We start from the raw sequence: 15,088 nt of genomic DNA on the forward strand, positions 1-15,088 counted from the left end.
AATCCAAAACATCTGTAGCAGAAACAAAAAACCCATAAAACATATCAGACAAAATCCTCAACAAGATGACATTTTTCCATTCATCACACATCCTTTTTGCTACTCACTATTTAGTATTCCAGGATGCCCTGGTTTCTTCCTCACAGTTTAAACTTCACATAGTAACAAAAGTATATATTTATAGAAGCACCTTGACTCTACTGACTTCTGTAAAAAGTAAGCAAACTAATAGTTCCATATTATCTTGCCCATAGAGTCTTTTTTTCTACCCAGAGACCAAGAACTATCATGTACATGTAAAGAAATTACAGAATTCGCCTCACAGGTAATATTTAGACACATGTTGGATGACTGGCCATTATACAGCAAACAAAATAAAACAGCAAGCAAAAACTGAATGGAGAGTCAAGGCACAAAGGCAGGACTAATCTTTCAAGATAGATCTCTTTTCACAGCTGCTTTGGAAATATCTTCTACCAATTAAATATCTTCAGGAAAATCAGAAACCCTACTTAGAGCTTGCAGAACAATAGGTTTGTCACAGTACTGCCATGTTCCCCACTCAGGGAAAGCAAATGCTTTCTTGACGTGTTTCAGGAAGGGAATGGATTCAAAAAAGCAAGAGAACCTTAACAGGGGAAAAGTGTCTTCAAGAGATGGGAGAAGAAACAAGGGCAAATGAAGCCCTTGGTGTAGAGGGAAAAGAAATGGGAGGAAACCATTCATTTCACCTTTCCTGAACTTTTACAAGTAGGCAGAACAGAGAACAATGATAATTCATAAGAAGCACAGAAGCTCTCCCAATGATCACTGCTCTGGAAAGCAGAGCAGGATAAGGCAGCAAACACTGGCAATCTGACTAGGGAGGAAGCAAAACAGGTTTGCAGGCAGAAGGATAAAAAGCAAGAGGTATAGAGAGCATGAAGAGTGGCTCACCAAAAGGAGAAGCTTAGAAGATGACCCTAAACAGAGGGTTGTGGGAGGCACAGAGGGTATGTGCAGTAAGTTCAGTTACAGGAAAAACAGAATACATAGATGGAGTCCAGAGGACTTATGCTGCCATAACTTCCAAAAGCTTCTTGACCAAAAAATCCCAACAAATCTGTCCCGCTGCAGGAGATGCCCTTTGGAACCTATCAGCATCAATCTCCGAACACCCTGACATGCAAGGAGCCTGCTCCCCACTTCACTCTCAGAGCCACTTCTGTTCCGCCAACCTTTGTCCAACAGAGGAACACAGGATGTCTTGAGAAGCGAACTTGCCTCTCCTGCTGGGCAGAATGACTGTTTATTGATGATTTAAGTGCTTTCCTCCAGGCAGTGGACGACTCAGTACCTTGTCAAGAGGTAAAGCACACGGGTTTAAGAGGTCTAGTGGAAAGCAATTCTTTCCCATTCAAAAAACATACCTAGTTCCTGTCAGTGTACAATCTGACTTGCCTTAAGCCATTGTACCCTATCTTAATTTGTCTACCCAGACGAATACACTAGTTATTCATCCAATGATTAATGGCACTACCTGGGTCTGGTGAAGCACTGCTCATTAGCAGATCTCACAGGTGCTCACTAAGATTAACGCCAATTTTCTGCAAATTAAAAGGAAACTGTGACACGCTCTAGTGAAATCACTTGCCAAAGCTCACCCAGATCCTTGTATAACCGATGATACAGTTGAAGCTTTCTCAGCCTCAGCATTGATATTCCACTGCTATAGGAAAGGAAAGTAGAATATGTTGGCTACTTCATGGAAAGTAGGTAGATACAGCTCTTTTTTGCAAAGTGCTCTTGGGAAAAGGCTCACTCATGGACAGTTAGCCAGCACTGCCTGAAGGGATGGAAGTTTATGCACTTTCTTCCCCTGAAGAAACTTGTATACTCACAACATGGTAAAGATGATCCATAACCAAACTTAGGAGAAGAATTCCTTTGTATGCAAACTGAACATGTCTTTGAAATCTACAAAATGCAGAGCCAAGCTAAGGTTTTCAGTCTAATTCTCTCCATGTAGTCTAATTCACTCCATCCATGCCAACATAAAATAATGTGATTGCATCCTTGATCCCAGATTAGTTTTAACTAATTTTTAAAGATCCAGTCCTACATCTTGATCCTCTTAAGTCATTACAGATCACAATTACTGTAAGTCAATTTAATTCTACAACTTATTGAATATCTCAATTTTATTATACTTGAAATTCCTTAATTAATCGTTTCACTTGCAACTTGCATCTTGTAAAAGTTTTTTAATACAAAAGATTAGTACCAAATGGAATTTTATTTAACAGGAAACAAACTAAGTCTTATGTATGAACCCACAAAAACATAACTACTACAATACAGTACTGTGACAGAGCCACACAGGAAATGACAGACTTGTTGCAATGCAAGTATTTGTAGCACCTGTGACTATAATCACTTTAGTTGTTTAGACTTCCCTTACAGTCGTTGGGCTTTACAAGTCACCTCTGGATGCACTTTATCTAATCTTAAAGTAAACCTCAGATCGGGGGAATTGTACTCTAAAAGCATCCATCTCTTGTAATTCACTCCAAAAGCAGACTTGAGTGACTAGCTCGTATGTACACATCTGTGCCGCAGACACCTAAAGTGCAGTGAGATTCATTCAACTGCACTGTCCAAAAAGACCATACAGAGACTGATTCCCTGTTCTGGGGGAACTCCTGAATTGTGGGGGTACAAAACTGGTGTGATCCTTTCAAACATACAGTCAAATAACAAAAATCCTATCTCACTTTATTCTACACACCATACTTTTACATAAGAAGACTAGCAAGGGTAGGTATTCAACAGAAGGCCCTGGAGAGAGGGCAGAGTGCCTGTTAGCTGAAGGTAGATGCTCTCGACTGAACAGAAAGCAAAGAGCACTTGAAATAAAGAACTGGTGAAGCAGTTGCATGGAAGGGAACAATATAAAAATCAGCAAACCAGCACATAGGGTTATGCAGAAGGCAAGAGGCAGGGACAAGAGGTCATACGTGAAGAGAGACAAATAAGCTAGAAACTCCTTCAGCATTATTCTTTGAAGAACCAAAAATTATGTCATTATTCTAAAAAGTTCTCATGTGAGAAAAATGTCAGAAACACAAACCAGAAACCGCAAACTAACAGCTGATTTACTTTGTAAGGGAAAAATAATTGATTGTTCTGAAAATGCATTAGAGTCGGGGAAGGAAAAGAGATCATAATAAGATGACCTGGAAAACACACAGCTTTTCCATCCTCCTTTCCACAAAATTTTTCATTTTTTCCTTCAATATCAACTTCTTTTTCTTTTCAGCTGTGCTTTTGTGTGCTTCATTGTTTTTGTATTGTTTTTACCATAGGATTGAGATTCATCTGACTGCAAATACCTACATTGTAGCTAAGTGATGCTTACTCAGTTGTACAAAGCTGAGGCAGCTGCCTAGACCTCCTTTAAAGGCAAAGGAGAGAGAAGCAAGCACTTCATTTCATCCTGAATCATCCAAATACATGCATCTAAAATAGGACAGATGACTTTCACCCTAAAGATGCCTGTTTATCTTCACTGATGATACTGGGAGATGGGGGGCTACTCAGTTGCAGGTGTCTACATGGTGATCATCTCAAGTGAGATGACATCAATCTCTCTGAAGATATTTTACCCTGCAAATTACAAAACAACATTAAAAATTATGAAAAAGTTAACAGTGGGAAAACACCTCCTCGAGTTTGCAAAGGCCAATACAGCATCTTGCAGGCTTACCTATCAATTTATCTCATGTAACACCAAGTATCAATCATAGTAATTACAAAGACCTCAATTTATCTCTTCTTCACTGAATGTCCACTTTGCCACCCTTCTTTAGGAATTAAATCTGTTTGATTTAGCTCATAAAAATACTTTTGTGACACAAAACCTAAAGTCAGGAAGGATCCTGGTCAGAAAAACATCCCCATGGTATCCAAGGTGTGAGCAGAGAGTGAGATGCTGAGGAGGTGAACACTGGACTACCAGAAAAAATTACATAACTGAGGTTCTAAAACAGAAATTTAATACATCAATTTTCCACAAACTCTCCAGCCATCCATTTTGATTCTTCTTCTCATTAAACAAACAAAACCAAAAACTAAATACAGGTGATTTATTAACTTTCTTCTATTGTGCAGTAGCCAATTCAAAATCAGTCTTGATAAATATGTAATAACACCACCTGTTTTTCAAATTCAGTGGGACACAAACAGAAGACCTACAGTTATTTTTCTGTGTGCTGATAAACCTGCAATTCAGGATTAAGGTTACCTGCTCTCTAGCTAAGAGAAATAACTAGAAATAACTATAACTAATTCTCTATAACAATAGAGAATTACTTATCCTCTGCCTCCATTACACTACATTTTATTCATACTGTTAAAGCTATTGTTATCAATAGTAAGTTCTTATAATCAGCTTCCTTTTCACTGATTAAAACAAGACTCAGACCACACACAGGCACACACAAAGGCATTATTCTTTCATAAAGACCTTCTGAGTTAAGATGAGAATCAATATACAGCATTTCATGGCTAGTAGTATATACCTGATGTATACACTAGTATCGGTGGTTTTTAATTAAGCAGCCACAGTACACACACTTTAAATAGTTCTCTCCTTAAATGATTTACCCTGAGCTATAGGTGGCGTGCTTTGTCAAAAACTTTTTTAAAATCCATTGTCTTCTCACTCTCCCCTCAAGAACTCCAGCTGGATAGTAAGAACAAATTCTCTTTTGCAGCAGTGATGACCAGTCAAGATCAACATATTAATCCATGTGCTCACTTATCTTACCCTTTACACCCTACAGAGTCCCCATCTCACTGGAGAAGGAAGACAAACTCACCAGCCTATAGCTCCCAAGCAATCCTCTGGCACAGCAACTATATGTTAGGATGGTCTACATCCCACTGCCTGAAGTTCTGCAGCTTCATATCTGGTTACCCTCAGAAGGTGCAAGTGGATGCCACTCAGATCCGCAGACTTTCTAACAACTAACATTTCTTTTAGCTCATGTTTCCCATACACCTAACCACAAACTGATGATTTCTGCAACCTGTTACAAAGAATAAACTGAGCATGGGAATTAACCTGTTCTTCAGCAGGAAAGTCCAACACAAAAAAGTCATTGCACTCCCCTGGTAGATCCTTAAAAATCTCTGTCCCCATTTTACACTTTGACCATGATATGGTCCCTCAATACATAAGCCAGAGCTTATAAACAGCTTATAAACCTGTTGCATACAGTCAAGTCAGGCCGACATGAGCTCACCAGAATCACCTCAGAACACAGAAAAACTTCCAATTTTTGGCTAATTTGTTTACAGGTTGAAACATATCTTTTCTTCATGAAACACACAAAGAAGGATTTTCTTTTAGAACTGTGAATGTAATAAAAGCAGCATACAGGTTGTGTTTTTTTCTTTTAAATGTTGAACATATTTTTACAGTTCTCTGTCAAACAGAAGCCTAAAGATATCCACAATCAAATCGCTTTTAAGTGAGTGAGTATCATTTAATTTCAGCTTAAATTTCTTGAATTCATACATTATTCTTTAGTTCTGAAAATCTTGGGTAATTCTGTGAGTCTAACTTCATTTAAAACATTAGAAGAGCATGCTACCAAGCACATATACAAAGGATGCATATTTGCACTTCAATTTTGCAATGTGAACACTAGCCAACAATATCCAAATCACGTTTTTCAAAACAGTCATTCTTTGTTGGTACTAAGCAACCACAGCTGGATACCCCATGAAATTTAGCTTATTGGGAAAAAACACAGCATGAATTAAAGCAAATCAAACACGCAGCAAAAATGTCACATTTAAAAAAGAATTACATATTTAAAAAAAAAAAAAACAAAGTTAAATATGCTACATCTTGGAGATATTTAAGAAAAGAGAAGTATGTTTTGACTAAGCCACATCTGTGGAATTTGCTCAAATGTAGACAGAGGTATATGTACGTAAACAAATTATTTAAAAACTTGGTTAACTGATGTAAGTTGTGTAACATGTGTTACACTACATGCAGTGCACTGAATTTACTGAATTCTCCTGTATGAACGAGTGAACACGGGGTAACCACTTTCAAACACAGGTACTGCATTTCAGCTGCGTTCCTTAAGCAAACATATTCACTGTGTGCTCTCCTTTTTTCCATTTTCCCACAAAGGAAGAAGTTCAGCCATTCCTCAGCTCCCAATCAGAAGGTTGTGCTGAAATGTATTTTACTTTCCTACCTTTATCATCTGAACAGTCTGTTATCTTATGTGGCCTTACTCTGACAATTATGGAACAAGAGTGTCCTATTCATGACATCAGTTACAACATGATCCTGTTGCAGGCTCCAGAGACATCTTTGCTAAAGCACTTCTATCAAGCTGTAACAGCAGAGATAATTGCAAAGGCTTCTCTGGAATTCTTCAGCTGTCTCTATCAAAACTATCTCATCTCTGAGAACTGCATAAGTACCCACTGAGAAATTCTTTTCAGGGAATTAATTAGATCGTATCATGAGTCACCAACACTAAATTCCTCTTTCATTTTCAGAAACTGAGCACTGTAATACAACAGCGTAGTTATTTTCTGTATTCTCTAATGGCACCTCCAAATATTACAAGAAAAAATGAAGTTTAATGCAAGTGAATTTGGTAAGTGCAAATGCTTCCTTATTTGATTAGGGTAACAGAACATACTTGTTTAAATGAGTAAACATGCGCCTATGATTTCCTCCCTGTGACAGAAATGTAAAATGTTTGAATGAATTCCTAGAGCCTTTGTCTCTGGATAACCCACATAAAAGCCAAGGCAGGAAGTAGAGAAGGAGATAGGTATATGCAAATCACACAGCAAACTGGTACCAAATGTCACAACATGAGACTTTCCTGAGGGTCTTCGCCCAGGCAATCATTCAGTGATGCACTGAAGTACCTTAAGCACACAAGCAACCCAAATAAATTCCACAGCCCTACACACATAAAGTTGAACATCTATGTACTTGGCTGACTGTGGCTCTCACTGGCTTCCCTGCATTTGGCAGCAATTGTTAAACATTAAGGGACTACATTCATTAACAGAAGCCCAAACAAAACCATCCCTACTTGATTTGAATGAAACAGACTAGAAAAAAAAAATCACTCATTTAATTAATCTTCTTTACTTTTTAAAACAACAGAATTTCCAATTGATATCTGCTTATCAGGCAGTGCACATTCACAAATTAGCATGCTGTCAATATTCAGCAATAAAAACAGGATATGTTTAATTAAAAAAAATAATCTTACATGGTTTTTTAAAACTTTATTAATAGCACGGGTAAACCAGTATTTTTCAAATCGGCAAATATACCTACAAAACTGTAATGTACTTATAAATCCTCAAAGATGCATAAAGGCACCTTATGTTGTTTCTACAGAATGAAAGGTCATTTATCTGATGCCAAAACATCACTGAAAAAGCAACATTATATTCAAGGAGAGCTTTTCACTTGGAAATCATAATCATTTTCTATTCTGACAAACACAGCTGTTCTAGGGCTGGATAATACCAAAATGGTCAGATAGTAAGATGGCTTTGGCAAAATACTTGTCTTAGTCATAAATTCCATCGCAAATTTTAGGAACATGACACAAAAAAGAAAATTCAGGGGTATATAACCATAACTAATAATATTCTTCAGCTGGATATTGTCACATCATTTCCTTGAATAACAAAATATTATCCATTGCCCAGGTAAAATGCTATCGTGACTCAACTTACAGCAGGAGTTTTACTTGGCCTCACCACCAAAATCCCTCTTACATATTCTGACACCAGTGACAAGGACAAAGGACCATTACACTTTTTTATTAACTGCTTTTAAATGAAAATCTTCAAGAAAAATTAATATTCTTTTTTAGTTCACTAAATACCACATAAGAATCTCAATCCATTTGCCTAAGACTGATTTGCAACTATCTATAACTAAACCTGCCATTCTGATTTCTCTTTTTTAATACCTCCTTTAAGCTTCATAAGTTATCTGGTACTTAAACATATCTTTAAAAAGAACAGCAACAACAACAAAACAGTGCACCTGAGGTTTTTCTAAAGAGTCCCCTATTGAATAGAAATCTTACAGGATCATATTTTGATCAAAATATTGACTATATTCTTATGTCAAGTTTTTTGTTCCTTTTACTCTATTTCACTAACTCAAATTTATTTTCTATTTCTAACTCTTGCAATTTCTTCCAAGTTACTTTAACATTTGTAACTGTTGCTCTTCTGGTTATTGATCTAAACCAGGATGTGTATCAGCAAAATCAGCCCTTGCCTGTACAACAGCATTTTTTTTTGGACTCCTTCAGGGAAAAAAAAAAAAATAAAATACCTGTAACTTTCTGCTTTACCCTTTGCTGAAAATGATCATTACAAAGCAGAAACAGAGAGGCAAGTGCATGGCACGTGCATGTGCAACTATCTCCATGTACACCTGTCTTCATGAACACTATTTTAAGTCATGAAAATATCTGAGACACAGATGCACATTTTGCTCCTTCTAATGGCTTCCTTCTGGGGAAGGAAGAATGGTAGGACATGGTGTCTAGACCCACTGTTGCCATTTCTGCATTGATCATCTCCTCCAGCCCTTAGGAGCTGCCATTTGCCACTGCTTTTCCATGGAAAGCAGGCAGAAGATTTGTACCACAACAGGTTGTGTCCTCCCGACAACTCAACCTTCACACGCTGTCGTTTCCATGTTTTTTTCTTCAGAAAATAGTTACTAGCATACCCTAACTAGTGTAAAGGGTTAAAGATTTGCTCCTGCTTGATTCAGGATGGCAGGAAGATGAGTAAAGAGGAGTATTTTAAGTATCTTGAAGCACCTGTCTAGCTTTAAGTATTGGCACCCACCAGCTAAACTGGGACAGCCTCCATACTTTAGGACAAGCACTCTTGGAGCTGCTGGGAACTTGAACCTGTTGGTATCACTGACTGTGTTTCAATTCTTTCATACAGGAAGCAGCAACAACCTACAGCCTTTTTATCTGAACAGAAAGACATTATTTTCATTACAAGATACCTCCTCTGTTACAATGCATTAGGAACAAATGGCTCCTGAAAGCACCTTCTGCAATCTGGGCACTGACCTGTTGCAATCACAAGTCATGGAAGAAAAATCAGCATCACATAAATGTGCCCCCTTTGGACTTAATGGCATCCACAGACAACAGCACAGCTAAATTAGAGAAAACAAAAAGCTCTCCCTTTATACCATGGCAAGAAAATGGGTTCCAAAGCCATCTCTATTGTATTTTAAGACTTTCAACTAGTCTGATACCACCTTATGCTACCAATTAAACTAAAGAAAAATTAAAAATAAAACTTATTGTAAAATTTTTAAGGATTTATCTAGCATTTCTTTCATTGTTAATGAGCTACTCTCACTCTTTTGTCACTCCATAGATGCACATCACAATTTCATTGCACTCATGAACTGGCTTTCTTATAAACTACTATTCCTGAACAGAATATGGGGTGGTGGTTTGGGGGTTTTTTTTGGTTTTATTTTGTTATTTCAGTGTGAATGTGCTTCCCAGTGCCTGAAGAACAGAAGTAAAAAAATGAAGTTTTTAGAGAGCCTTTCCAGTGACTGCATTAGCCCTCCTGTTCTTCCACGTTCTTGCAGAACATGCTACATTGTAAATTTTCTAAGAGAATTACACCCAAAAGGGCGAGCCAGCCACTGCTTTCAATTTCTTAAATTCTCCTTTGCCAGAATGCAGGGAAGCTGTGCATTTTTCTTTGTGTAAAGGTTTAGTTGAACACATCTCCTAATGCAGAATGTTGCCTTTGAGGGGAAGCAGGAAGCATGGTTTCACTTTATTTATCAGAAATAAATCTTCCTTCCATCACTTGACACAGAAAGAAGAAAAAGGAAATTTTAAAGATGTGGCATAGAGTTAGAAAGGAAAAGGAAATTATACATACAAGCGTTTAGGAAATAATTAATTGTTTGCATTACAAAGTCAGGGTTGGTAATTGATCTCACTGCTGAGGTTAATTTAGCTTACATGGAAGGAAAAAAATCTATATTCTTCCCTATTCCAGTCACCCTCTTCCTTGTTTTGATTATTGTTTGTCACTCACCAAGGCATATTCTTTTGGGAGTACTTTTATAGCTACACTCCATCATAATGGTCTTGCCTGCACTGATTGCTGCCAGAATCTCCAACCACCATACTTCAAAGCATGCAGCATGCTGACTGAACTGACTTCAGATATCTGGCTCCCTAGATGTACCTTCATCCCTTCTCTTATCTGGCTGTGGCTGCTCATCTAGGGCTATGATACCTTTAGTTCTGTCTGAGATGGCTCTCCCTCAGGTTGCTCTGGGTCTGGCTGTTGCCTTTGAGATGCAGCTGCCTTGTTTCTCCATTTTATTAGAGTCTATTGTTCCATGCTGATTGTTGCTCCTCATGTTATTCTTGCTGCACTCTCTCCTCCTCTGATGCTGCAGCTCTCCAGGGCTATGATTCCTGCTGTCAGTTATTTCTGGTGTGGAAAGGCTGTCACGCTTTTTGCTTTGATTTAACAATTCTCAGTTCTACTCTTGTGTTCAACAGGCTATATTTTCTACTGCACTTGGGATATAACCACTTTTCCCGTCACCGTGGGAGGACACTATCTCACTTCCAGCTGCTCTAGGAAGACATATGCACTCTCTGATGCAACTTGAGAGCCTTGAATCATCTACCAGTACTGTTTATTAATGAACTATCACGACTTCTCATTTTTCTCTACTTATTCGTGGCCCTAGTGGAGGATGACATGCTTCTATCTGAAGAAGGACTAGCATGATGCTTTCCAAAGAGACAAGCTTTACCTTCGACCGTTTAAGTGGAAAAACATTGCATGCTGCCAGGCTGTAGTGTCTGTTTCATTCTGCTTGTGGGATTACCTGAATGCCCTGGGGTTCATGTCATGGATTTCTTCTCACATGCAATCACCAAGGATGAGAAAGTAGATATGAAAAATATATTCAACTCTGAGGCAACTAAATAGCACATTTTCAATGGTCATTTCTGAAGTGTGTAGAAAAAGGCATGACTTTAGAATGATACTGAGTGTCTAGCAGAGATGGGTGCTTTAATGGTGTCTGATTTATACCATATTGATGACAGTAAAGACAATGAAATAACAAGAACATTCTAGGACTGTCATTTCACTGAACAAAACTTATATCGGAGAATGTTTCATCACTTCAATATCGTGTAGAAAATTGTGAAGAGAGAATAGTGATCACACGGGCTATCCAAGCACTCAGAGAGCACAAGATGGACATTTTAAAAAAAAGTTAAAAGACAATGAAAAGAAAATCCAAAGTGTAGGGAACAGATACTGCACATAGCAGTAAACTGTTTAAAAATATTTTATTTAAGACAGTAGAAAAGTCCTCACTGGTGATCCTGACCCAAAGTTTAGTAGAGTCAAGAGAAAAAAAATCCTGACAGCTTAATGTTTTACAGCAATTTAAAAAGTCACTCAACCAAAGACAACCAAAAAGTCATCCCAGAAACACCAGCAATAATTTCCCTCCAGCAGGGCTCATTGTGCATCAAGGGCTTTGTGGCACCTGAAAATATTTGAGCCCACACCTGACCAGGTGAAAGCCTTCAGTGCAATTTTACAGTTTGGATTTTACCAACATACTATTCATCACAGTATTTATACTAACAGAAACTGGAGAGCTAGAGGAATAGGCTGTATTCTGAATATCTAATAAATAAACTTATTTCCATAGCTGATTTTAAGTGTAAGCAATGCATGCATGCATACAAGATTTTCTAGGAAGGAAACAATGTAAGATATGTTAAATTTGCTCTAATTTATCCTCTGAAGGAACAGTGTCAGGTGTTTCAAGGAAGGTGCTGAAAAGAACAGCTACAAAGTCAGGAAAGCTTCTTCCCATTAAACAACAAACTTGTATACTGTGAATTAAACTTTTATGCTTCCTATAATACAATTAAGCTTGTATCTTAAAGCAGAAGGATACACAGCTACAGAGAATAGCAGACAGACAAATTACCAGACAGAAAAAAAAGATGTCATAGGTGAAAGACTGGTTATTTTAATCTCCTTACCTATGAAGGTGTGTAAGTAAATTCTGCTACTGCCATTCCCTAAGGCAGTTTGTTAGATCTGGTAACTGGGCTCAAAATTTACAGGATCATGCCCAGCTACGAACACATCCAATGTTCCCTAAGACTCAGGAGAATTGGCCAATAGAGCAGCTAAGTGGAGAGATGCTACTGTATCCACTGGGCATGGGCACTCTTACACTGAAAAAGGAACATTTACACAGAGAGATACAAGACAAATTTTGTACTGTAATCTCCACAAAAAACAGACTGATCCTAATAGCCTGCATAAAATAGCTATCAGTATACAGATGTGTCCTATTGTCCTATTTGCCATTTCAATGTAAATGAAAATTACTCAATGGTTGCAGGGTTCATAAAATTGTCATGTACTACAGTTAACTATAAGACAGTACTATTACTGGATAAATTAGAAAAAATAATTAGATTGAAATACAAAGATGCTCATGTGAGATAAGCCTCTGAACCTACCAAGGTCTAGCTATCACCAAAAAGCATATGATTGAAAGATTTAAACAATGGTATTCAGTATGCTAAAAGCTGCTGGCTGTTACAGCTTAATTGACCCAGAGCAGTATTTTCCAAGATAGCTAGAGATTTTTGAAAACGTTACTTGGGCTCTTGAGCAACAGCATTTTAAAATCCTGCCATAAGTATTTTGTGGTTTTATATTCCATCATAGGTACCTATTACACAGTCACAGATACCCACACATACACACACACACTCATTTGTCCATCCTTAACAGGCACATGATCCTTCTATGGAAGAAGATCAAGGTGAAGTTATTGCAGTCTAGTAATAGCTTATGACTGCAAGAGAGGGTAACACCTCTTTTTCATCCCAGAATGAGCAGGTTCAGTCACCAAGTCAGTTCTATGCTGCTTTGCTACAGTCTGATGTTAGGCAGAAAATTACGCAGAAGAAAAGATTATTAGACACAAAGGCCACAGTCAAAGGACTCCTGCACCTGAATCATCCCCAGAGAGCTCCTGTACAGGAAGGCTGCAGGCAGCAGCCACTGTGTCACACAGCAAACACATTTGGCCATGACACACACTTTTATATGTCACAGCCTGTAGCAGAGAATAGGCAATATGGTATGGTGGCAAACAGCAGCTTTCAGACCATGTGCTAACAGCAAGTCCAGTCATGTTATGGAGGAGGGGAAACCCTCTCACTCCTGCACAGAAGCTGCTGAATCCAGAAACTGGCCAAAAGACTTTTGAATCATTGAAACACAATTTAAAATTTATTGAATTTAATACATAGTCCTTCACCAGACCAGAAGGCAGTTTCTCCACTCCCTGTGTTCAGCAATGACTTCAGAGTTTTTACTAGCTGACAGTAAAACTCTCATGCATAGAAAAAACTTTACATTTAAATTTAGCCCTCGGTAAGTTTTCTAGAGCATTTCAATAGCACAAAAACTATATATCCTTTTGCTTGTTAAAGCATCTTACACAATTCAGACCCTGTCACAAAATAAAAAGTAATAAAAAGCCCTAAATCTTCTTAGTGAATTTTGACAGCCTCCCAAGTTTAACTGTAACATTTACTAACACTTGATATGTTGAATGTAATTGGCTATAATCACTGTAGAATATTCCAAATGCATTGCACACAGATTAGTTTCCCATACACAGTTTAACGACGGTATTTTTTAATAGATGGAACATGATCTTCTCATAGCTACTGACACATCTGCATCATGTGAACAAGCTTAGGTAGTCTCACCTTTTTATAGGCAATCCAGTCAAACACCCTGTCGATGTCTGAGGCTTGCTGCACTTCCTGGGATACTGGATGTGAACTGGCCAACCCATCCAGCAACATCACTTCATGTAGCACATCTGTCAGAAATCTCTGCTTTTCCTGAAATACAGCACATGCAGTAGTATCACAGACAAATACATATTTACAGAAATACAGAAATGATGCACAGTTATCAGAGGCAGCTGGCTACTATTACAGCTGACTAAAATCAGACCTTCTGCTTTGAATGCAAACCACAGTGACCTCCTACAATCTTGAACAGGTATTTGGAATAGACTCAGACTCGAGATCCTTTGCTGCAATGAAACTTGACTGAAATTAAAGAGGATTAAATGAATCAAAATGCATCCATATGTGCAGACTGGAATTCTGATTATGACTATTCATACACACTTACAAGGGGTGGGGAGAGAGGCAAACTAGCAAAATCTTCCATCACAAAAATAGATGTCCTCGAGCTCATTGCATATGCAAGTACAAAACTTTTTTACAAAGACGGGTAAGTACAATTACTACTTTTTATTTAGCGAAGTTTAAGTTACTTGGCTCTTAGTGACAAGTTCACTTAGCAGGTTAGTGTGGGACAGGACAATCAAGAAAGCTCACAGCAGTGTCACAGCAGATGCTGGCACTGTCTTTCATAACTCTAGTATAGAAATCTTTCCTCCTCAAGAGCTTGAGCCATCTACAGACTTTGCAACTTCCATCTGAAGAAAACCATTATCATCTCTCTTCACAAGTAGGAAAAGAGCTGCATGGAGTTAAATGACATAGTCAAAGTCATAGCTACATCAGAGGCAGGTACAAACCCAAACAACATCCAACATAAGCATTTGTTTGAATACCTTCTATAAATATGGATAGCAGCAGTATTTCAAAACGGCTGCCTATTTACTCTGGCAGCAACACTAATGAAATGTTCATGTATACTCTATGCATTGTGCTGCAGTCATTTGTACAGTACAACTAGATGGGGCTTTTTCAGCTGAGAAATGACATGCCCTCCTCATATTGCATTCATGTAGATGTCTTTTCTCCAAAACACTTTTTCAGGAAAGAAGAGCTTTATTTACTTGCTTTTTCAAGTCACAAATAAATGCAAAGAGTGAATTTAAAATTCGTAAGGATTAAATAAGCTTTTTCACCTGAAA

The 15,088-nt window shown here is 37.9% G+C and overlaps 1 protein-coding gene across 1 annotated transcript in view; it reads right to left on the reverse strand.

Annotated features, from left to right (window-relative positions):
- The window catches only part of TRHDE (thyrotropin releasing hormone degrading enzyme), a 209,419-nt gene that overhangs the window by 98,625 nt on the left and 95,706 nt on the right, over positions 1–15,088 (reverse strand). Inside the window, exon 6 of the mRNA XM_059846904.1 lies at positions 13,899–14,036. Within this exon, the coding sequence (XP_059702887.1) occupies positions 13,899–14,036 (138 nt within the window). The remainder of the gene's footprint in view (positions 1–13,898; positions 14,037–15,088) is intronic.

The sequence above is a fragment of the Haemorhous mexicanus genome, chromosome 5, assembly GCF_027477595.1.
Source record: "Haemorhous mexicanus isolate bHaeMex1 chromosome 5, bHaeMex1.pri, whole genome shotgun sequence".
Classification (NCBI taxonomy): Eukaryota; Metazoa; Chordata; class Aves; order Passeriformes; family Fringillidae; genus Haemorhous; species Haemorhous mexicanus.